The sequence below is a fragment of the Sphaeramia orbicularis genome, chromosome 3 (assembly GCF_902148855.1).
Source record: "Sphaeramia orbicularis chromosome 3, fSphaOr1.1, whole genome shotgun sequence".
NCBI lineage: Eukaryota > Metazoa > Chordata > Actinopteri > Kurtiformes > Apogonidae > Sphaeramia > Sphaeramia orbicularis.
Window position 1 is genome coordinate 50,485,354 of NC_043959.1, and position 24,888 is coordinate 50,510,241.

Genomic DNA, 24,888 nt, shown 5'->3' on the forward strand with positions numbered 1-24,888 from the left:
AAACAGCCACCGATGACCAAAACCATCTACTGATCTAAACTGTTTAATACCTGTTGAGCCAATAATCCTATCAATACATGTAAATAATTGGTGTAAAATGTAGTTTGTCATCTCTTCGTGGTCATTAGATATGACCCACTTGGACGTTCAGAGGCTCCGTAATGAACGTGGAAACACCGTCATCTTCTACAACACTGATTCACCAGTAAAACCCATGGAGTTTGATAAATGACAGTGGATGGAGATACTTGTTTTTACGTTCAGTTTTTGATATCTTTGCTGAAAAAATTACTTTTTCCTCAGTTTTCTTCTGTTTCTGATATTATAACCTTCAACTTTAATCTGAGTTTTAATGAACAGCTACATCATCAATAGGTTAAATATCGGAAAATACCTGATATACACTTAGAAAATGCAAAATACAGAGGATAATATTACAATAAATGGTGATAAATCCCTTCAGGAAGGTTAAATATAGAGAAAAATTTACTTGGGAACTTCCACAGAAGTAGCACTGGGTCTTTATGGGTTAAAGTATAAAAGTAAGATTATTATTTTAATCTGTCTGTAGTAACAGAAAAACTACTAAATATCACACCACAACATGCGTTAACCAGCATGAAACTAGAGGCCCTAAAATGTCAGTTGATATATGACAATCAAATCGTTGGAGCATTTGTTAAAGAGCAGCATTGGGTTAACTGATATGCTCTCACAAGCAAAACAAAAGCAAAGTGAACAATCAGACAAACATTCGGTATTTTCAGAAATGCTCGACAGCATGCGAGGAAGCCCAACAGCATCACAACTTCCTTCTCATCATCTCAAATCGCATATCGTCATATCAGAGAATCGAACAGTGAACAGTGAGTTGGTCAAAGGTGTTCATCTGCATTATATCCAGGGATGCATCACATTCCATTTGAAAAAAAGAAAAAAAAAAAAAAAAACAGTGACATGATCTGTTTCACTTTGTATGCACACCATCCTTACATTCCAACAATACCCAAAACTTGGAGCGGAGTTTTCAAACGCATTGTGTATAGAAACGATCATCGGGTCAATACTTTGGATCTGTTTTGAAACAGGAAACGGGGAGATATTACAGATAGCACTGTATATCCATTAATCACCTCCGTCCATTTAACACAAAATAATCAATAAACTGTGGTGTTTAACATACAAATCAATTAGGATCAAGCATCACACAGGTGTAAATGGTACGTATGCCAATAATTATCTAAATGAGACAGTCAGCATAAATACAGCAGTAACAGACCTTTGGAATAACACTAGGTTTAACATTGACACAGGAATTGAAGTTCACATGTGCTTGAAAAACCTCAATTCCATCAGGATAATGTACACATGTTTAGGTGAAATACATTACCCCACTTCCTGTAAAAGTAGGTCCAATTGAAAATATATATTCAACTAAAATGACTGTAAATAAGAGGCCAAATGCAGCTATTTGTTGATTTAACCACGGTGTGAAGGCAAAACAATTCTAAAAAAAAAAAAAAAAAATAACATAAGACATAATATAAACATATTTATTCCAGTAGAAAGTACAAAGCAGAACAGAGAGAAGACAGGGAAAGGGAGACAGGGGGGCAGATGTTGGAGGCAGCAGCAGGAGAGTAAGATTGCAGTCCAGAAAAGGAAGATGGAGAGGAAGATGAAAAGGGTAAAGTGGCATTTACTTTCTTGGGGCCCACCTTCAGATCTAGATACTCCAGGTCCTTCTTCAGTTGTATGTAAGTATCATCAGCCTTTAAATGAGCAGTGGAGAGATAAATCATATGAAATGAAGCTGCAAAGGATAATGGGTGACCACATGACTCCTAAGACATTGTTGTTTGTTCAGCCTTTCCTGACAGAACATTAATTAACTCATTCTTAATTACAGTTTGCTTGTACATCTGTATTTTTGTCCACCATTAGTGAAACCAAACTGTAATTAAGTAATCATGTAATTCTTCTGAACTGGTTTAATGTCTCGTGTTTGACCCCACGCTGAACGGAAGCAGCACAGGTCATGAGCACGATGTGGTCAAACCGAGTGTTTCCATTTCCACATGGAGCATGGAGAATGGCCAGAGAATGGTTGGATGTTAGAAACTGGGTGGAGTTATCATTACTGTGCACCGTTGCAGCTTCACTGTGATCTGCTAGTCCGACAGCAAAGTACTGTTTCTGCAAAGGCTCGTATGGGAGAGTGAGGCCTGATGGCTGCTTCAGAACCATAGTAGAGCAATAAATTTAGCAGAGCACACAGAAATGTAGGTGAAAAGTGTATTCCTCATATTTTTTTTACAGTGGCTGTGCAAAGTTATGTAACAATAAAATAAGGGAAATCATAAAATGCAGGCACAATGCACAGTTAACAAGCAACATGCTTCATAGATGGCGTATTACTTATTTTTAACATAAGCCTCTGCAAACATATTCAAGTTTAGTCAATGTTGATGAGTGAGACTAATTTACACACAAGGGTGTATCCAACAGGCAATCTGCACAGTCTGCAGTGCAATGCAGCCTATGCTAAAATGGTTGAAGAAACAGGACAACCAAGCAAAACCAACAGACTGCACAGTCGTATGAATGACAGGGGAGAATGTAGGGGACCGGCTGAGGAGAGGGGAGACCACAATGCACTGGCAGGGGTTGCAGTGTGCTGTAAAGGGTTTGGGAGGTCGAGGGGCCCCTGACCTGCATGCTGGGGCCTAGAAGGCCGTTGTGCTGGTGGTGCTGCAGGTGAGCGAACGCATCGCTGGGGCTATGCACACCAGCCATCTTGGCCTGGTGCCTCCGAAGCTGAATGAGGAGCAGAGTCAGCTCCTCTGGCTGTAGCCAAGCCCAGGTTTAGGGGCCGGGGGCCAATGAAAGCGCAGAGGGATGAGAGAAAATACTTAAGAACCATCTGGGCAGAACAGCGGCTAAGCTGAGAGAGCACAGTGCTACAGAGGCCAGTTGACTTTTTCTCTGTTTAAGTCACTTTTTACAGAGAAGATGCATATGAGACTAATAAAATGTAAAAGCTAGAGCTGCCCTCATGGCATAGAATAAGTAAGTTAACTGCCAACACATCGATTATGACTTAGTGATGTTCAGATATTACCTATACTACACGGAAAACAACACCAGGGTGTCTACAGGTATTAGACACTAATGCAATTCAAGTTTTTTAAGGATTCCCACAGATTTTTTAAACAAAAATGCTGTTGCTAAACACAGTGGTAAGTAATATATTGTATATGTACCAATATTATAATTAGATAATCACTCTACCATTATTATATTAGATATTATAATGGTAGAGTGAATTGGCTACATTTTATGTGCCAACAGGTTTAAAGATCTGTATCATCTCAAATGGGAAGGCAGAAGAGCTTGACTGACTTTGAAGAAAAGAAATTAAATGATGGATGAATTTGTTTGTGGAAAGTAAGGCCATTAAATATCTAACATCAAATGTAAGACATAATGTAATGTTTTAACCTGCAGACACCCTGAACAATAACAGCTAGCAGGGATCCACAAAATCAAACAGCTCTGGATTCTACATTTTCAATGAATCTCTCAGATTAATTCATTTTATTAATGCCTATGGACCGGATGCCCTCGTCAACTTCAAAACTATATTTAATGCTACAGGTCATATCTTTGAAAACAGAAGCAATTTATGTAGTGAATATAACAAAGATCATACCGTTTTTCCATGCAAGCTTGGTGCACTGACAGTGTGTGTGATGTAGCCCATGGCGGGCATGGACCTTCTCTCGATCTGGGAAGTCTATGGAGGAGCAAAATTCATCAACATGTTATTACAGATCGCATAGACTCGAATCAAACAGAATGTCTAATTCACAAACACTAAGCAATCTTCAATAGCGTGTTGATAGAGAGAGAGAGAGAGAGAGAGGCCACTCTATCACACTGAATCAAAGTTAAACCATTGCCTCCAAGTCTGCAAACAAAATTGACTACACAGCACATTTATTTTTTCATCTATCCCTTTCTCCGTTTCATCGCTTCTACTTTTATTTGAAACAAGGTGTGCCCTGAGTTTGAGACGCTACAGGGCTTGGAGAATTTGACGTTTTTGCTTAACACACAGAATTAGTGAAAACCAGGCCCACTACAGAACCTTAAAAGGACACAAACAACAAGAGATTTAATTAACTACACATAAATTATACTAAACCTGCTTTCTTAAAATAACATTTGTTTGCTACCAGCAAGAGAAGCACTGTAAGCCATTCCCTTTGAGAATCCCATGCCACTATTTTTTTGCTGTATAATAGGTTTTTTATTTAAATGCGAGATCAGAAGAAAGAGACCGCTGCTGATGTTTGAGATACAGTAGAGATGTTTATAGGGTGCTGAGAAGCCCTGGGCAAATTGGATTAGCTCTAATAAAATATACTTCTTAATGATATTCCACAGAGATCTATGGATCGCTATTACTTAAGCACGCTCAAGCCAGAGAACACCATCAGCTTCGAAGATGCAGGGTGCACCAAGACGAAGTTCATCTGCAGACTAAATTTAGTTCCCATAAACATGGCTCTCTTGGAAGGGCTTGTATAGTCACTGTGGCTCCCTTTGTTAAACATGTATCTTCTTCCAAAGAGTCCATAATTGTGCATCGCTCTATTTTTTACGGTTATAATTAGTGTCTTGACACTAGGATGGATGGTGGATTAAACAGAGCATCTGCAACACTTTGTTTACTTGTAAAAGGCCAACGGGATGGTTATGAGGCTTGTGTGTGTTGGCAAATGTGGTGATGGTTTGGACAGAGATCTTTTCTCATGTGGAGGGTGTGGTAGGGAGACAGCGCAGGGTGTGGATGACAGGACGTCCCCTAGCGCCGTCTCCTGTGGCGTTAGTGGTGCTGTCTGTGCGCTACAACAGCGAACATAGGGGATGACGTTAGAGCAGATCTTTCCTCAGACATGCGTACACCACCTGTGGAGTAGGCCTGGGTGTGGACTGTGTGAATCTGCAGATGATTCACATGAGCATCAAAGTGTGCACGCTGAGAAGTCGGAGCCTTCTCATGCCATAAATGCTAATCTTCCCATGGAGCTCACAACATCCCTCAAGTCACATCAGCGGCTAAATAACAAGACACCATGACACTAAGAGCTTTGTCATTTACCTTAATACATGTGAACTATCAAGTTTTACTTCTGTCCCAAGCCGATGCAGTTTCAAAACATAAATTCATGTAGGGTGGGACTCTCATCTTTCCATCAGTTATCTACACCCATTCATCCTATGTAGGGTTGTGGGAAAGCGGGCCCACAATATCCCAGAACACATGGCTACAAGACGGTACACGACATGAACAGGTTGTGACATCTAGGTACAATAGTCTTGTTATTAAATCAAACACAACTTCAGTCAGACCTTGAAAGAAAGACTATTTTAAGACCTTTTAAGAGCCAGATGATGGAAATATAAGACTCATTTTCATGTCCCATTTTGCAGGGCTGGACTTTGCTGACGCTCCTGATGTAATTACAGAACAATATTAGGTGCTGGCAGGCACTGCAATTTATGGTGGTTTCATGTTTTATGTAAATCTAACTCTCTTATATTGACCTTTTTTCTCATACCAGGTGCAGTGGGTTTTAAAATCATTTTCAACAGGCTTTTACCAAAGCATAAAATCCATTTTAAGACCTGAAAATTCAGATTATTGGAATTTAGACTCTTTAAGACTCACTAAAGACCTGCAAAAACCAAAAGAATTTGTGTTTTTCATCCATCATTATTGTAGTTATTTGAAAGAACTGCATTTATTTAACATAATTATTACAGCCGGTTTTATTGTACATGAAAACAGCTGATTTACAGTCTAATGTCTTATTTTATAACTACTACTGAGCTTTGACTTGTGTTATATGCTCTTGAGGAGCTCTGTTCTTCTACTGTGGATTAATGTCACCAGACTGTCATTATCAGTAACTTCTTTAGATTTCAGTAAAATGTTTTGTATATTTAAGTTATTTGTCATATCTACCCCGTGACATTTTTGTTTAGAAAGTCTCAAATCTAAACAGAAATGTAATATTTATACATGTGTTCCAGAGTCAATGGCTCTTCTTTTTAAGGTGTACTTTTTGCATACAGAATCATTTTTGTTAGGCCAGTGTTATACTAGTGGCATGAATTTTACAGAGATAAGACAATTAAAAGGGATGCAATGGTACTCAGGAAAATACCGGACCATTCGGTCTGCCCTGCACAGGACAATCCACCCTTATGGACCGCGGGTTTTGCAATTCATTTTGCGTTGGCACTTTATATGCTGTTTTACAGGACACTGAGTGTGTGTGCCTGTCCAGGCAGGAACAAGCCCACCTCCGCAAGTTAATGTCCAATCCCTGTTGTGTCTCCATAACAGTTTACACAGGTTTAAGTTCCTCCACTGTCATGTCTCATCTGTGCAGTAACTACACATGGAGTGGAGATGTGGTTGCAGCTTGTACCCCTCTCTCTCTCTCTCTCTCTCTCTCTACATATATATATATATATATATATATATATATATATATGGACATGCATGTGAGCGTGCAGCACGGGGAAGCCCCGCCCCTCAGTGACAGACAGCAGACAGAAAGGTGGCTTTAGACTCAACACACATACATTAACCTGACACGCTATTACAAGGAAATGCGTATGGTAGGTAACCATGGTGTTTTTATACTGCTGTTTTCTTTTACATCCATGTGCAGAACAGGAATTTATTTATTTCAAAAAAATAAAAAGGGCATTTTTCAACAAGGCAAAAAGGGCAGGGGCTCAAGCCCCCTTTGGGACCTATGTGTGTACGTGCTGGTTTTATTCGACTGTATACAAGTAGTCAAGGAATAAGAGAGTGTTATATTATTCAGTGTTATATTGTTCAGTTCAGAAAGTGTTATTTTATTCAGTACAGTGACATAATTTGTTCCTACTGTGAAATTCAGTTTTTGTTGACAAGCAAAATAAATATATAATTCTGGGAGAAAACGAAACAGGCACAAAACACGTACCGAAACCGAACCGTGGCCCAAAAACTGAGGTACAGACTGGACCATGAGCCACCTGTACCGTTGCACCCCTAATACTTAAATACCTTATCCAACTTATTTGTCTTACAGCAAATACATAGTAAAATTTCAGGGACATGGCATTCCTACCTTGATGTTTTGAAGTAAAGCATAAACAAATTATAACCGAGACTGGCCTCTGTCCTACCTGAGATAGATGGGTACAAATATGACCGGGGGAGCTGGACCTTGTGCTATCCTGTGCAGGTGCCGTTTCATCCAGGGGTCTGACTGTGCGTCTGTCTGAAGGAGTGTGTGGCCGGCGAGGGGATAAAGGTTTGAAGGTAGAGGGGACTGACGGTGGGACTTCACAAGGAGATGGAGGCACAGAGATGGAGCGTGGCATCTCCACGGTAACTCTAAATGAAGAGGAGTCTGTGAAGTTGGGCCCACTGTAGATGGGGGCGGTGGGGCTGCCGTGACGGAACTGCTGCCGCTGCTGCCACTCGTACAGCTGCCACACCATTCCCTCCTTGGTGGCCATGCGCTCATCAGTAGACATACGGAAGTGGCTGAGCCGATCGTGAGCGTACTTGTAGTCACTGGGCAGGTTGCATGTTGCTGGGGGAGAACTGCTGCCTGATGGGAGACGGGGAGACTTTGGCAACGACTGATAGGTGGCGTCCATTGTGTTGGCTTTTGGCTTCAAAGGAGGAGTCCTTCGAGGCAGGTTGTATTCAGTAGATGCAGCACTGAGACATAAAGAAACATGGCAATATTTTACTTTCATGTCATTGATGTCATAGTTCCTAATGTAATCAAACAAAAAGAAAAACTACTAAGTGACATTTAGGATGCAATGCTTCATAATGACCACTAGAGGGAGACATTTATCAAGGGTTTTTAATTTTCACTCTAGATCAACACTGACCTCTTGTGTGGGTCTCCTTTTTGTACTTTCACCCACTGCTCCACCTGAGCCAGTGTATTCTTCCTCTGCACATGTTTCTCAGGTTCTGTCCGTGAAACAAAGCCCCTTTGGTAGACGACATTTCCGTTCTGTTCTGGAGGCAGAGTCACCTGGACTACAGTCGGCTGGCCGTTCTTATGTGTGGCACCGTCAACAGAATCTGGAGAAAGTCTCTCTACCCTTTCTTCTGTTCCCAACTGGTTCGGTCTCCCGTGGACCTCCACCCCATACCTCACCTCGTCACCATGAGCCAACCGGATACCATTATCCTGAGGTTCTTCTCTGTCTGTCCTGTGAAGACTTTCTGACTGAGATGAGTTCTGGGTGATGTGGACATGGTTTGTCTGTGGAACTGCCTGCTGGGCAACCTTCTCTGGCTTCTCCACCTCTCTGTGAAAACAATTTGATGGGATCAATTTTATATTACCTGTGTCATTGGTTTAATCAACACAGCCTGGCCCAGAACAGAATATAGGTAAGGGACTTCTGCTGGATAATTACTGCAAAGATTAACATGTTGCAGCTGGAAACAAGTTCCTTAACCCAAACTGATGCAGTGAGGAGCTTCTCATTTCTTAAACAACTAGTAATTTACTAAAGATTGGACAAGTCCAGCATTTACTGGACTTGTGATAGAGTGGTTAAGGGAGCATGAGACCACAAAGTCCAGACCTGAACACTATTGAGAACCACTGGCATGTTCTGGAGAAGACTGGACCAAGTGGTCTAACTCTCCATCATCAATACAAGATCTTGGCCAAAAATTAGTGCAACTAAGGAGGGAAAAAAATTTTGTGAGGTTTATTTTGACATTGCATGAGGGTTGTGTGCATAAATAATGCCAGGGCAAATGTTTCCTCTAGTTATAGCCAAAAACAGTCCAATAAAATATTATGTTTGTTTTTGGCCAGGCAAAGAATATTGACGTGTAACAGCACCTCACTGAGCACTTAATACACAGCTAAGCCAATTTATCAACTATCTCATTACTTTTATCCAAACATTACGATGAAATACGGCACAGTTGGAAACTAGGGACTAAATAGTATTCAACTATAGCTATTCAATTAAACTGAAATTGACCTAGCAGTGGCACTTCACTGAGCAGAAATATCAAATTGTCTCACTGGGTTCATAGAGGTTTTGCTTTTAATTAATTAATGACCCAGTTTACATTTCAAGACAGACAAGATTTTACATTTCAAATTCTCAAGCAACCCCTAATGATTGCACAAACTGAATACATTTAGTGATGTTACTTGGGAAATTTAATATAAAATAACATTTAGTTTTAAAAAGAACTTTTTAATTGAGTAAGGAACCTTATATTTTTTTTAAACTCCAGTTTAGTTAATCTCACACAGAATTGTAATACTAATTAACTAATTCTAATCAAGAAAATAAACAATACATATTTTTGTACTTAATGTTCAGTTTCAAAGGTCTGCATTACATGATGTGAGAATTGAACATCTCAGCAGCACTGTGTTACATTGGCCTTTAGGTGGCATTATTGTACTTAGTATCAATCCATTCAGTACATCCAGCACTTCTAAGAAAGAAGTTTGCACTGAATATAATATATAATCTGTATTGCAGACAAAACTTTCTTATGAGATGCTTGTGCTCAGTTGGTAATGAACTGCATTAACATAATTTCAGTACAAACCCAGATGAAGTAAACACATATAAAGCTGCAGACATCTTTGTGCTCCAGGGCAGTTAGGCAGGGCTGGACCTGCTGTGGGAGACTGTGCACGTGTTTAAAATAAATCCAATGAAAGCAAGAAAAGTTCAAAACTGTGAATTATCAGTTATGGTACTGACAAAAAGAGAAGTTTAACATCTAATGCACTGCCAGGAATAGACAGAAACTTTGAATTAAGAGACTATACACTTTATTAATGAAACGTAGTAGATGTATGGAAAAAGCTTCCTTTTGTTGCATCTCTTTGAGATATTTCCATCTCAGTGCTGTGTTTTATCTGAGGTGAAATGTTGGTTCAAGCAGATGCTCGACCAAACATAAATTCTACTCTGTAGAGTGAGACCAACCTCTTTATGGTGTGACTCTGCTGCATCAGCGCAGCCTGGTTCATGGCCCGGATCCAGCCATTCATGTCCTCCTGTGTGTCCGCACTAAAGAAATATGTCCGCATCCCGCAGTGTTCTGCCTGTGAGCCAATCACAGAGTTCTTATTGTAAATGTAGGAGCGCATTCCTGTATGGCTCGCCTATTAGAGAGAGGGACATCAAGAAAAAGAGGAGATGCATAAGAGAACTTGACAGGAAAAAGCTGCCAGTGAAGTTGAGTAAAAACACTTCTCTGCCTTGTGAGACTGACAGCTGTTAACTCTGTGAGGAAAAAAGTTGCAGCAGTACTTTCTGAAGAAAAAAAAAAGAGCGGAAACAAAATGTTAATAAACAAAGTAGAAGCATTGTTCTGTTTCTGGCAAGAGAAAGAGCATAGGTTTTATTTTGCAGCTGCTTTTCAAAAAAGCTTCAGCATCAATATGCACTGTTAAGAACACATATTTGCTCATAAATTAGACAGCAAACAACCATACAGTATCAAAAAAAGCAATTATCGGATATTACTTCACTTCAGAATGGATGCACACAATCAGAGACAACACACACATATATTAGATTATGTATGATATTGTAATGTGGTGGTATAACACTATCCAAATGATGTTATGGGTACCAAATCCTCCAAATGTGAAAAAAATCAATGTAAAAATGAAGCAACATTAAAGTAGATTTACTTTTTTGCACTATAGTATATACAGTGCAGGTGGAAAGCAGTCTGAGCTTTAGGTGTTCAGTTAACTTCACTGTAAAAACAGAGCTCTTTAGATCTTGCACAATACTGCATGGTCACCGTATGTCATTAACTGTCTGTTTAAAAGAGACATTGCAGATTGTTTCTTACATTGTGAAGCAATGTAAAATTCACACATATACAGCAGGGGAAATACTAAGATGGAATTCCAAAAGAAATGCAATGCAATCAGAGAAGAGTGTGGGAAAATATTATATCCTGTCTTCCCAACTCACCCTGATAAGTGATATGCAGCTTGGCAAGACAAATACCAGATCACATACGTATTTACTGGAGAGGTTGTGCAGTGTCTGCAGACCGTCTTTATAAGCCACATTTATAACAATAAGCAAATTGGTGAAAAATTTGAACATTCACATATTTACTTTTTGTCTCCTGTGCTTCATGAAACAGATGCAAAATAAAATTAAAGTAATTTTTTGAATCTTTGTAATTGAAGTGTTGAGTCTCAGGTTTGACTTGACATGGTATCTATATTCCTACACAGTGAACAGTTCAGACAGTAAATCTTTTTACTTGTTCTACTGCATTGTGGAGGATTTGGAGATTAGTCAACAGTAAGGTAAGAGTTTATGCTTGTACTGACTGAACTGAAATTTTCAGCTCAGCCTATAATTTACATTTAGATTTCAATTTAAAATTTGCTAAATTACAGTTCCAAAACAAAGAGAACTTCATTTCATTGGTTAGTTGATGAATTTAGTTTTAAAAAGGCAAGGTTTTTTTTGGCCAACTTTTAAACTAATTATGTGCTCTGGCATTATCCATGCTGCTGGAGTCGTGTCTGTACATCATCAGCTCTTAATGCACATTTAGAAATGTGCATTCAGCTGCTACTAGCATGATATGAAACATGAGGTGAGGATGGCAGTTCACCGATGAGGCTAAAGTAAAATCAAATACCTATTCATGCAAGACAGGAAGCCTGTGTGATTCAGGACAGCCACCTGCAGAGAACAGTACTCACTCCGCCCGCGCACACACACCAGGTCACAATGGGAGGCAATTGACCAACAGAGAATGAGAGAAACACAGTGAAATGAGCAAAAGTAAGAAAAGAGAAAACAGGAACTTGCTGCAGACGATCGGTGACTCAATAAGAAAGTACATAAATGGTTTTGGTTGTGGTCTGTCAGCAGTCATCACAGAAGAGGGAATGGGTGAGAGCAGTAGCGTCACAGGGCAATACTTCTGAAATTACTGTATTGTATCATCTGCAACAATAATTATGGTAACACTAAGAATGAGTATAGTAGCACAAACTATAGTACAAACAGTCCTGTACAGTAAGTCCTCTTTGGCCAGCAGTTCTATTTTTGTTTCATATCTGTTGCTGTTATGTTTAAAATTAAGCTCAGTTCTAGATCATATTAAAGGTAAATTACAATGTTTACACATGTCTTTGCATTGGTGGTAGTATCCTTACTGTGGTGGTCCTCGATAGCTAAATAAATACAGAAGAAACACCGCCTGCGTGTTACTAACCATTGGTATACAACACCACTAAGCGGTTGTCAAGCTCACTTAACAGTAAAAATTTTCCACTGCACCTATAAGAGAATTAAATATCCTGCTCTTTAATTCATGATGGCTGATGGAGATCTAAGGGGAATGAAGATCTCTTAAACAGAAGGTGGTGCAGCAGAATACAGGCTCATTTCACATAGCCTTACTTTCCCACAAGCTGTAGGAGGAGACACTGAAGCGATATTGAATAGGTTGAATGCATAATTAATATTCCCAGCAGCAATTATCATACAAAATCCATTGTATGCAATATGATCTTTAATACGTAACAGCAAGTGTATACACATTCATTCACAGACATTTTCTCACACTCTCAGAGTCAGACACACACAGAATACAGGAGCAAAATGCCAAAGTACAAAGGATTGGAAAGGAAAGGATTGCAGCAGAATGCCCTGCAGCTGCAGTGGTGCATCAAACATTCAGGCACTATTGTTCTTTGCAACAAGCCCTGTGTTTCCACAAAGGAGGAGCAGGGTAATGTACGCAGTGTTGCTGTAACTGAAAGACATATATCCTTTTAATGCCCTCTAGCAGAATTCAAAAGAAAAAAAGGAGAAAAAGACTGTGTCATGTATGTGGAAAAGTTGTAGTACTCTTTCAAGTACAAATCACACAAATGTTAAGTCTGGCTGGTTGTCATGTGTCACTTAGGTTTTCCAAAAAGTACTGTACAAATATTCTGCCTCTGCCCACAATAGTTGAATGTAATCCCACTGTCCTTGTCTGATTAGCCTGATGCATTTGCTAATACCAACAGATTATGTACTGAAAAGGAAAAAAAAAAAACAGAATTCATCATGTACTGCAACACCCATTATGTCTGTGACCACAAATATGAGTATTTAATGACTTTTAAAGGTTCAGTGTGTATGACTTGGGGAGGGTCTAATTGCAGAAATGGCACATGATATTTATTTGATGTATTTTATTTATCTCTTCTGCCAGTGATTGCTGGTTAAAATGGCAGCAACCAACAATTTCAATACAAATAGAAGAATAAAAGAGAAGTAAAGACAGTAAGAGAGATGTAAATAGATCACACCGGCAATATCCATAATTCATACCCCTCAGCAGAGGTTATGGAGCAACATGTTTCTTTCATAACAGTACAACCTTTAAATGTATTTAAAGAGGGGAGTTTTTTTTAAATGGAATTCCGTTTTGTAACTTTTGTTGTTACCTTGAAAGCGTATTTTCGGTTAATGTGGTCATCGGGCTCGATTGGTGCAATGACATAACTGGGTAGAGGGATGCTACCCAGCACAGTTTCCTCTCGACTATCTGTGGAGTAAATACACAAACAGAGTATTGACAGTGACGTCCAAAAAACACAGCATCTAATCCTGCCAAGATCTTTTACACTGTTTACAAGTGATGGCAGATTTATCAACAGCATTAAAATTAGTGAGGCATAATTCATGGATAACTCTTGTCTGGACGAGGCCATGTTGCAGCGTGTGGCTCAACGTGGCATGTGGCTTATTTATTATTTAGTATGATTAATGAAGAAGATGAGCTAGATGCTACAGCATGGCAACACAACCACAGATTACATTCTATAATAAATACTGTAGTTAATAAGAAGGGAGAGGAAGGATGGAGAGCAGGAGATGTTACATGTCTAATTACAGTCTGTCATTAATCTCGTGTCGTCGGCTCAGAGGCGTTCAGCAGCGGTTTCTATGTCGAATTCATCATCAAGAGTGGTAGTTTTTGTCAGTCAAACTAGGTGTACTTTCCACAGACTCACCTTTGTAATAAAACAAGCAGTAGTCTGACAAAACAAACCACTTCCGCTTCCACAGTCGCATTCCAGAGCTGTCCTGGAGTGAAGAGGGAAAGAATCACAACGTAAAGTTTAAACACTAATGTTCCCGATGAATCACAACTTCCGATATCAAACAACCAAAGAACCTCTGCTTACCTGTTTATAGAGCCAGCCTCTCACCACCACGGGGATGTTGAGATTTCTTTTAATAGCATGATCCCTCTTTCCAAAACTGTGTACTTTCCCAGGACCTCTGAAACCCTACAAGAAAAGGGAAATGCAAAACTCTTCACTGCATTTATGTGCAGGTGTTCTTGAAACGCATTATGACATTTTGTACCACACTGCAAAGTGGGGAGAAAAAGGTCCTAAATTACGGTAAAACTATTTTTCCAAACATCTAAATTACTTTCTTTCCTGGCACTTCTTTTTATACCAACAAGAGATATAATATATATCAGCTGGCTATTCTTGTGGATGTGTCCCTATGTTTAAAAATAGGTACACTGTCAGACAAGGTCATCTCAGACTGCATATACTCTGAAAACTAAATTATACCTTTTCTCTCAGGTGCTTTCCAGCAGCAAATTATTAAACTGTCTGGCTGATATGTGGGCTACAGGGCCACAAATATTCTTTGTTGAACAGGCAACAACACAAATTGTACCTTCCTTACACAAAAAATATAGTTTGAGTTAATAACTTGTCATAATGTGATATATCCTGATATAAACAAAAAAACATGAAATACAAAAGGATTACAAAGGTTACAGTGGTTCAGCCACACAAAACAATCAGTAAACAAACAAACAAATTACTTAAAACAACTTTAATTCTAGTAAAATGTATTGGAAGAGCTGTTTAATCACTGTAAGCATTAATAATCTTCTATAGAGGACAATAATCTATTAGGAATCTTAAAAAGAAAGCTTTATAATAATAATAATAATAATAATAATAATAATAATAATAATAATAATAATAATAATGGTGATAATAATAATAATAATAATAATAATAATAATAATGATAATAATAATAATACATTTTATTTATAAGTGTCTTTCAGGACATCCAAAGATACTGTGCAACAAAATAAAACAGACATTGCATAAAATACAAACAAGTAAACTAAAAGATAAAAGAGTAATTACAATATATAGAAATGAAAATGTAAAATTGTAAAACTTATGGTGGGTAGGCTACTCTGAAGAGGTGAGTTTTGAGTCTGGGTAGGTTTTGGTCGGTTAAAACAAATAATAAATAAGAGAACTGATTTTTTTTGTGTTTTGTTTTCCACTATAATCAAACTAATAAGATGAGAAAAATCTAATCAAAATAAACAGAAACGCTGGTTCTCACCTTTGACCCTGTGGTGGAATCCACTGCTGTTGAGGTCACAGGCTTGGTGGTCTCTGCGACCATGTTGGGGGATCTGTGATTGGCCACTGACTTGGACATGCGGGATTCAAGCCTGAAATGAAAAAAACAAACAAAAAATAAACACAACTGTGTATAAAAAGTTCACTAGCGCATGATGAGCAGTTTGGATAGTGATTTTCCTTCCTTCAGAATTCCTCTGAAAAAGTGTCAACATGCAGTGAAACACATCAGGGCTTGGTGCTGAGCTTTCAGATGTAAAGGATATGACTATTTCCTGAAGCCGCCATGTGACCTGTTACAGCCAATGGCATTCTAGTGGACGTGTTAACTGTGGATGATTTTTGTTCCAAACACTCCTGTGATACTCTGTCTGATACTCACCCCGGGGCACGTGTCTCATACACACCCGCATAACAAGTCAGACAAACAAAAAAAGAACACAAGATTCATGTTAAAGTCATACACACTTACATAAATACTGCCTTTGGCCAGCGTAGAAATCTATATCCAACCTCACAACCTCATCATATTGTTATCAGTGACAGGCAATGAGAGCCATATTAATGTAAAATATGTTCATTACTGGCCATATTGTAAAAGTGTTTAAATGTTTGGCCTTCTTTTATCTGGTGGGACAGTGCATAGTTTACTACATTGTAAAAATCTAATCTACCCATTACAATACAATCACCGGCATAAACCTGTATTGTAATGGCTTTCATAGACAGGAAAACATAATTCTGAATAATGTAAGACTAGAGCTTCATTCTAGAAACACAAGAATATGTATTTTAACAGATCAAACCAGCAGTCCCTAGCATCCATATTATTATTGAAGTCAGAGCCACCAGTAGCTAACGGTGATTTACTGGTTGTAATAATTCCTTCTTTTCATCGTGTTACATCATGTCTTTTCAATGAGTTGCATCATAACCTCTAAACAGAAAACTTGGTTACTTGAAGGTCTTAACCTGAAGAATAGAGCAAAACAGGCAGCCTAGTTAAGAAGTCTAGTCAAAAACCAGTAGCTGCACTGATGAAATATAGATGCTTGAAGGAGATTGGGTATAAATAAATCCAGTGGTAGGGGGTACCCTGTACATGGAGTGACATAACAAATATACGGTAGCTAGAAAACATATTGAATAGAAAATTGTCCTACGTTGCAAAAACAGATGCGTCACAGCAAAAAAAAAAAAAAAAGAATCAAAACAGAAAAGTGGAGATGATAAGAATCTAGTTGGTTTGACATGTTGTCATTTTTTTTAGTACATGCTGATTCAGTAAAACATCTGGTTCCTGTGTGTATTTTTCCTGTACAAATTTGCTCAGCACCACTTCAGAGATGCTCTGCTGGGTTGAAATCTGCAGACCGTGCAGACCACTGCATGGTGAAAATGAAGTCACAGTTGGAACTGTGGAAACATCTTCATCTAAAGGAACCGGCTGCTTCCATTAATAAGCACAGCATGCCTATGGCTTCTCTTTTTACAAAATGAAGCAAAGGAAAGGAGTGGAACTTGGTCAGAAATCAATCACCCAGTACAGTTGACATCCCGTTGTCCTATTCTTGGCAGGGACGCTTCCTGACAGAGTCAGCGCTTACAATAGTAAACTATGTGTGACCTGTCAGATCCTTGTGCGGGGTCACAAAAGGGTTTAAAAGAAGAACAAACTCTGACTTGCTTTGTGTGCAACACTTTACTGAGACTAACTAAGAAGAGATCAGCTCTAAATGTGTCAAAGACCAAAACAAAAATGCTGGTAGAACAAGGGCAGAACAAAACATGGAGTATGTACATTGTGCTTCACAGGCTGGAGTGAAGCCAGTGTTTTTACAGGATGTTTCAGTCCTATCAAGAGGACTGTGCTGTTTTATGTGAAGCTTTCATACTGTTTACCACAACTGTCATTGGAACAGTTCCCCAGGAGATTTGTTGTGGCATGTGGTGGAGAGGAGTGATATTTCACATCACACACTGTGTAAGAGGGAAAGACACTAAGCTCTATCCCTCCTGACTTCTTTTGCTGTGATGGAAATGAGGGCATATTCGACACATTTAATCCTTTCAGGGAACGGGTGCACACAAGTAGAGTTGACGAATTGATCATTGTGCGATAATCAATAATTGAGTCAAAGCCTTCAGGCCTGCAAAGGATAGTGGGATCGACATGTGCATAGGGAGCAGGCTCCTGAAGATCTTTTTCCTGCTAAGTCCTGATCTGATGCTGTTCTCCTGGGACTAAGTTCTCCTTTACTGAGTCAGTGATTCATAAGAGGTGCCTATGGTACTTCTTACTCATTCATTAGATCTAACCTAAGAATACTGTTGAGGCAAATGTTTGAGGAAATAATTCAGGAGGATTAATTTTTCAACTTTAATTGAACATCTTCTTTAATGCAAAATGCAAATACAGGAGTTCTTGAAACATGACACAAAGCAAAACTGTCATACACAAGTTTTAAAACTGCAACCTTCACAGGATTTTTTGAAGATATAGTAAAGGCAAAGCAAATTTATCTTTCAGTACATATTTGTCCTGGCAACTCAGCAAAACTCTTTCAATTTTTTGTTGCCCTGCCTCTCTTGGCCGGCAACCAAGAGGTGACTGCTGCAGTTCAGCATTTATTAACGCAGTCTCTGAAGCATGTAAGAAATACATTAGTATTCATTTACTATTAAGAAGAAGTAGGACAGAGTATAATATGCTTACTCTATTGAAGTGGGTTTCTTAACCTTTTTTGTTTTCTATATGACATCTTGTCATGTCATACTGACAGAGGTATAAAACAGATGCCACTCCCGTGTAACAAGCTTATACAGACCTTTCAAAGTGACATCCATTCTCTTTTTCTTGGAAATACGGATCTAAAACCACCTTAACTTTTAAGCCTTTTGATATTATGTAAATCTGTGGCTCAACAGAAGTAAATGAGGGAAAATTACAGTGGGAGTTGCAGATGAATCACAATCAAATCTGCATTGCGTTCACAAATCAGACTTTAATCACCAACAATGTGGAGGACACATGCTTGTCTGTGGATCTGCTTCTGTCTATAGAGGAATCTGTGCTACACGAGTGATCATGTTACACCAGCTGGCTTAAATATGATCAAACACCTGCTCCCTTTTATTGTGCTCTAAACCTGCCATGCAGCTTTGACAGATTTGCAGGATGAGGTACAACAACAGTAAAGCCAGTTGTCATGACGTAGTGACAATATACGGTGCAAGTACATGACAAAACTGTAACGCAGTCAGTCTTATAGGATGATTCTGAAAAGGATGGATTAAAAATTTTGTGGAAAGAAATTGATAAGCAAGAAAAAATAAGGGATGGTTTTTACATTTAAGTACATGTTTGAGTAAAATAAACATTCTGGATTCTAAAAATTGAAAAACCTTATAATTCCCAAGTTTATTTGTGCAGAAAATCTTAGCTGGTCAAAAATTCTTAAGAACTTTTATTTGTCAGTATATATGTTCTATGTAGACTTACAACACACACTGATATTGAACCTCTGCTTTTAACACATCACTAGCTGAACATGCAGGAACCCACCACACTGCAGACTAGGAGTGGTGGGCTGCCATGTCATGCACCTTGCAAGCCAGTGGGGGGTTAAGTGCCTTGCTCAAGGGCACGTCAGTCAACAATTCATCTACTGGCTGGGACAACTGTTTGGGTCACACAAGCAGATTCTCCAGCGTTCTATGCTAGGGAAAAACAATCTAAGGTAAATTCATATTAATTTTAAAGCTGCAAATGAGTTTCATCACCAATTTTTCATCAAATCTGTAAAACCCGAGTCATAGCCTAACTATCACAAATTCGTAAGTCTTTCCGTGATTACACACCTGAATCTCTTCCCTCACGGTGAACAATTTCGACGTGTACTCCACCATAAACACTCCGTGTGTTTACAAACAGAGCCGGTAGGTTACTCTGGCATTTTCGGAAATTTCTTGTGACGTGCACTGTGGGAAGCTGAGCTCCATGGAGCCACAGTAGCAGCAACAACAAACATGTCAACCAAGGGAAAGTGGGTGTGTGGAAGTCTGCTTCCGACAAAGCGTGTTGCGACAAATTTCCAAAAATGCCTGATAATAATCAGATGGATTTGTGATACTTAGGTTATGACTCAGGTTTTACATATTTGATGAAAATTGGTGACGAAACTCATACTCATTTAAGTAACAAAGTAATAATATTTATTGTTTTGGAATAACTTGGATTTTCATTTTCGTGCCACTGCTGCCACAAAAATGTAAGCTTGACTCTGTTTGACAGGTTGTTAGCCTCCATGTTCCTCCTCCTCACAACACAGAGGTTTTCCATGAGGTTGAAGTGTGGACATTTAAACAGTCTTTTCATTTTTTCCCAGTTGTAAGTCAAACTGCATCAACGTAAGGGTTAATTTTATTGCTGTTGCAGCAAACAAAGGTGAAATTGCCTATATGGCTCGAGGAAAAAAAACAAAACAATTGAGAGAGCCATTACAGAACTAGCATTATTTGACTGATTGATGAGACATATTCATGACAGTGGGCGTGATATGAACATGGTGAGAAGCATATGCAAGTGTCACTTTTTGTCATTTACATAAATTCTATTAAGGTAATAATTCAAGGGATATTACTAAAGAGTCTCTGGGATTCGCAGCCGCTGACATGTGAGCATATCTATAAAAACCATGATAGTAATGAATACATTCAGTAATTACAGTGCTCGTCCCTCAGTGTTTGAGCTAAAGCTGCAGCTCATTTTCCTGATGAAAAGTTAATTGAAAGTCGACTGTTGTTACCGCATCCCCTCCCTCCTCTCTCCTGATGATCCGCTTCACGAGAGTGGGTGACAGGCTCGTTTTCCAGTCTATTTTTAGACCCCCATCACATGACCTTGAACTAACCTATCTGTAGTTTTAGCCATACAGAGAAAACAAATCACATGTAGTTACACACTCACCTGTCCTGTAATGTGTACTCTGTGTTGTCAGGCGAAATCTGTCCTGTAACGGGGTGCCGGAATGATGTAGCTCTCACGTTGTGGCTGCAGGACAGAGGGAGATAGAGAAGAGAGGAGATGGAGAGAAAGCAACACCAAGGGAAAACACGAAATTAGAGTCATTAATCATATTCCTGCCTGATCACGTCCCTGCACTGCCCTGTTCCTATACTGCTATTTGGCTGCTGGGTTGAGGTTACAACAAGACAACATTAACTATCTTAGTTTACAATGAGGCAACTGCAGAAAAAAAAGAAAATCTATGGGAGTGTGAAGTCAGGTCAGTTCATATTCTTTTACACAAAGAGTAACGCTCAGCACTCTCCCTCAACCAGCTTACCAGGCATTATCGATTTCAATTAGATGGGGCCGTTCATTGCTTTGACCAGAGCATAAACACATGTTACTGTCACAGGAAAAGAAGAACACACCAAGTAGCTACTAATGCTGTGGTTGAGAGATATAAAATATAAGGCTGCGTTTCTTTTTAGTCTCCATGTTATATGTTATACATTTAGACACAGCAGGGACAGCATTTAGATACCCTTCTGATACAGTGAAAAGTATCCAAGTAGAACAACATCATCCTACTAATGACACAGAATTATCAAAAACTGGTATTATTATTCATTATCTATTTATTTATTGACTTCGGATCTCTATCAGTTATTACCACAATAACAATTTAATGATTTTCATGCATTAATCTCATTTCATTCATTATTCTCTATTTAGTATTCCAGAGCATGCTTGGCAACATATCATAACGCATATCACAACATTATGGCAACAACAATAATTACATGCACAATATGCAATTTCTGTTTCTATGGGTCTCAATCAAAACAACAACATAGACATAGTAGATGATGCTATGAAGTAGTGTGGGATCATGGGAGTTTTTGTTTTCACCACTATTGCCAACTAAATCTATGTGATGGGACTCAGAAATCATGTTAACAGATGAGATGACATAGTGTCAGTTCTGCTCATGTTTACATTAGCATCACGTCATTTCATTCTAATCAAATAGCTGCAAGTATCGCTAACATTAGTAAAGGGAATATGATATATGATGACAGAAAAATGTATCAAATAGGGTGTGGACATCCTTTGAGCTTCACACTCAAGTTGTTTAATAGCTTCACTCCGTACACAGAAACGCAAAATGTATTTACACAGAAACCAGAGAACTTGTTTAAGGTGAATGGCAACATAGAATGAGCTGATGGCCACTAATACTTAGTTCTGCCATCCATTATCTGTTTGCACTGAAACAGGAGAAGCTCTTCAGTCTCATTGTACATTCAGTATAGTAACAATAAAGGACAGTCTATTCTATTCTATTCTATCTCTCAAACTGTGACACATCATTAGGGATGTAGCTGCTCTCTCCATCTTTATAGACAAATATACTGCTTTAAAGTAAAACTAGTGCACACCACGTTGTAGAACAAAGTTCAGCATTAGATGCTCCCATGTCAATACTGATGCCTAGAATAAAAAGGTGTTCTGTGCTCTCTTCTCTAGTGTAGCTATTGAGGACACTGCTACTTTCCAGAGCACGAGGACCAGCGATGTAAAGTCTGTGTTCCATTCAGGTTGCTGGAAGCTGGTCAATAAAGAACTAAAGCAGTGCATTATGCTTTCAAGCCTGGTTTGTGTGTTTTTAAGTGCTGTATTTTATTACCCCTCATGCTTCCTTGTCTGCTCATATCATAATCATATGCAGTCTGTTACAGCAGAAATAACAAACTATTCTTCAACAAAAGCTGGGAAATATGCTGCACAAGCACGCAATAAAGCACAAGGTAAATAACGCTGCACAGAAAGTAAATTCACATAAACACACACGGGAGAGGCTAAAACAAATAGCTGAGACACATGTTTACACCATCCTTTCTTAAAGTGTACCATGGGTAAATTAAAGGCTATCTATCAAGAAGACAGGGTAGAATCCACTGAAGGACAGCTGCAAAATGTGCTAAAAGGTTCAGAATGATACAAACAGAAGGGGAGCCTCCACTGCATCACCATGCAGCAAAAGGAGGAGGAGAGGGAAAGTGAGTGGGGTGGAAAAATTTATGAGTTGACATTTTCCAAAAGTTCAGAGTGTATTGAGACAAAACAATGCTAAACAAAGCAGTACACACGAACTACATGACATGAAATATAAACAATTCATAAAGTTTACATGTACAGTATACACAACATGCTGTCCTTCACACCCTGCACACTAACACATGCACACACAGGAACACACCCCGCTTTGGACGTGGTGGTTCCCGGTAACAATGCATAATTTGCTGAGCTGCACTGGGCACACAGAGCACTGCACCAGCCTCCACTGTTAATTAGGAATCTGCATTCTTTGAGGCTTTTGTTTTGGCCACATTACTTCTGAACTATTTGTCACGGAATTTGCAGCATCCTCGGTTAGCGCACAAACACCGCAGCACAGTAGATCTATTTGTTTGCAGAAAAGTAGCTTCCATCAATGCATGTGACAACATTGTCCCAGATGGGAAAATGAACTCCTGCTGCAGATGAGCACGCTGCCGTTTATAGTGGATCATGTATTTGAAGAATAGCCTCGTTGGCAATACAAGTCAGAAGCTGTTGCTGACACGTAGTGTCACAAATGAGATTCAGTGACATGTTTCTACATAAATCGTAGACTGCCTTTAAAGCAGTGCATGACTTTCATCACAATTTTTTTTTCAAATTTGTAAAACCTTAGTGATAGCCTAATTATCACTAATCCATTAGTCTTTCTGTACTTGCACACCTGAATCCCTTCCCTCATGGTGAACAACTTTGAAGATGACTCCATCATAAATACAGTCCATTTGTTTACATAACAAACCGAAATGCCACTCGGGCCTGTTCGGAAATTTTGTTGCAAAGTGCATTGTGGGAATGGGAATGGAAATTCCACGCAGTGACCAAGCGAAAGCGGTTTCTCACAGATTCCGTAAGAAAACGAGCCAGATCGCTACAACATAAAATTATACAGTCCACCAGGGTTGTTTTAAAGCATGAGCATAGTTGGTGGATGGAGGTAAAGGCAACATTTGGGCTCAGCACTCACCAAGAAACAGCGAAATTACTGCTGCGAGGAATTCTCATTCCCACAATGCAAAATTCCCAAAAAAGGCCCAAGTGACGTTTTGATTTGTTATGTAAACAAATGTACTGTGTTTATGATGGAGTCATCTTCAAAGTTGTTCAACATGAGGGAAGTGATTCAGGTGCATAAGCCCAGAAAGACTAATGGATTAGTGATAATTAGGCTATCACTTGGGTTTTACAAATTTGAAAAAAAGAATTTGTGATGAAAGTCAAACAGTGCTTTAAGTTAAACATTTCCTCATGTCTTCATAAAGGGAGGAAAACTCCAACTTAAAGGTGCGGGAGACTTTCGTGATGAATTTTTCATCAAATCTGTAAAACCTCAGTCATAGCCTAAGTATCACGAATCTGTAAGTCTTTCTGTGATTACTCCCCTGAATCTCTTGCATTACGGTGAACAATTTTGAAGTGCCATCCACCATAAACAAACCCTGTGCGTTTACATTCAGAGCCGGAAGGTAACTTGGGCTTCTTCAGAATTTTTTTTGTCGCGACGTGCATTGTGGGAAACAGAGGCTCACGCTGCCGCTGCAGGGAGGTTCGCGCAGCCGCTTGCAGCTGAGGTTTTACAGATTTGATGAAAAATTCATCACGAAAGTCTCCCACACCTTTAAGTTAAGTGATCAGTCAAAGCCTCCTGTAGTCATCTGGACTATTTTCTTAAAACATAATTAAGATTAGAGCAACCCTATATCAAATATCATTAACCTGAAGCAAGTCATTTTTTAATCATCCACCTCTTATTTAACAAATATTGAATGTTCCCTCTGTGATACCCTATATATCTCCTAATTTCAGTCATTTTACTACTTTGCACTATATATATATATATATATATATATATATATATATATATATATATATATATGTATATATACATATGTCAGATTTTTCCCTCATGTCACCATCTCATAAATGTTTGTTTCTCTTAAGCCCTGGGCCATTTGTTTCCAGTCAAAATCATTTCAATATAACACAAAATAATGGATTAGCTAACAGCAAAAATTTCATTCACACGAAACCGAGTTACAATCAGAAAACAGCAAACGTAAGACAAAATTAGTAATCATTCCTAATGCTTCATAATGGCACCCTTTATTTTTGTTCTTTTGGCTCGTTCGGTCATATTTAGCAACAGAGAAGCAATACTTGCACTGTTGGATCTGATTAGTGTTTGTTTAGGTGTGCAAAGTTTGTCTCATTTGTC

The 24,888-nt window shown here is 38.8% G+C and overlaps 1 protein-coding gene across 15 annotated transcripts in view; it reads right to left on the reverse strand.

Moving 5' to 3' along the window:
• plekha7b (pleckstrin homology domain containing, family A member 7b) overlaps positions 1–24,888 on the reverse strand; it is a 76,893-nt gene that overhangs the window by 17,945 nt on the left and 34,060 nt on the right. For 5 of the 15 annotated variants that reach the window (XM_030130979.1, XM_030130967.1, XM_030130978.1 and 2 more), the window contains 11 exons: positions 20,511–20,594; positions 15,522–15,633; positions 14,316–14,420; positions 14,142–14,214; positions 13,572–13,672; positions 10,072–10,250; positions 7,978–8,406; positions 7,255–7,798; positions 3,713–3,796; positions 2,713–2,847; positions 1,704–1,772 (listed from right to left, as the gene is read on the reverse strand). In XM_030130979.1, the coding sequence (XP_029986839.1) occupies positions 1,704–1,772; positions 2,713–2,847; positions 3,713–3,796; positions 7,255–7,798; positions 7,978–8,406; positions 10,072–10,250; positions 13,572–13,672; positions 14,142–14,214; positions 14,316–14,420; positions 15,522–15,633; positions 20,511–20,594 (1,915 nt within the window). Of the gene's footprint in view, positions 1–1,703; positions 1,773–2,712; positions 2,848–3,712; positions 3,797–7,254; positions 7,799–7,977; positions 8,407–10,071; positions 10,251–11,764; positions 13,298–13,571; positions 13,673–14,141; positions 14,215–14,315; positions 14,421–15,521; positions 15,634–20,510; positions 20,595–24,888 lie in introns of those variants that run through there. The other 10 variants (XM_030130968.1, XM_030130965.1, XM_030130974.1 and 7 more) reach the window with 7 other exon arrangements.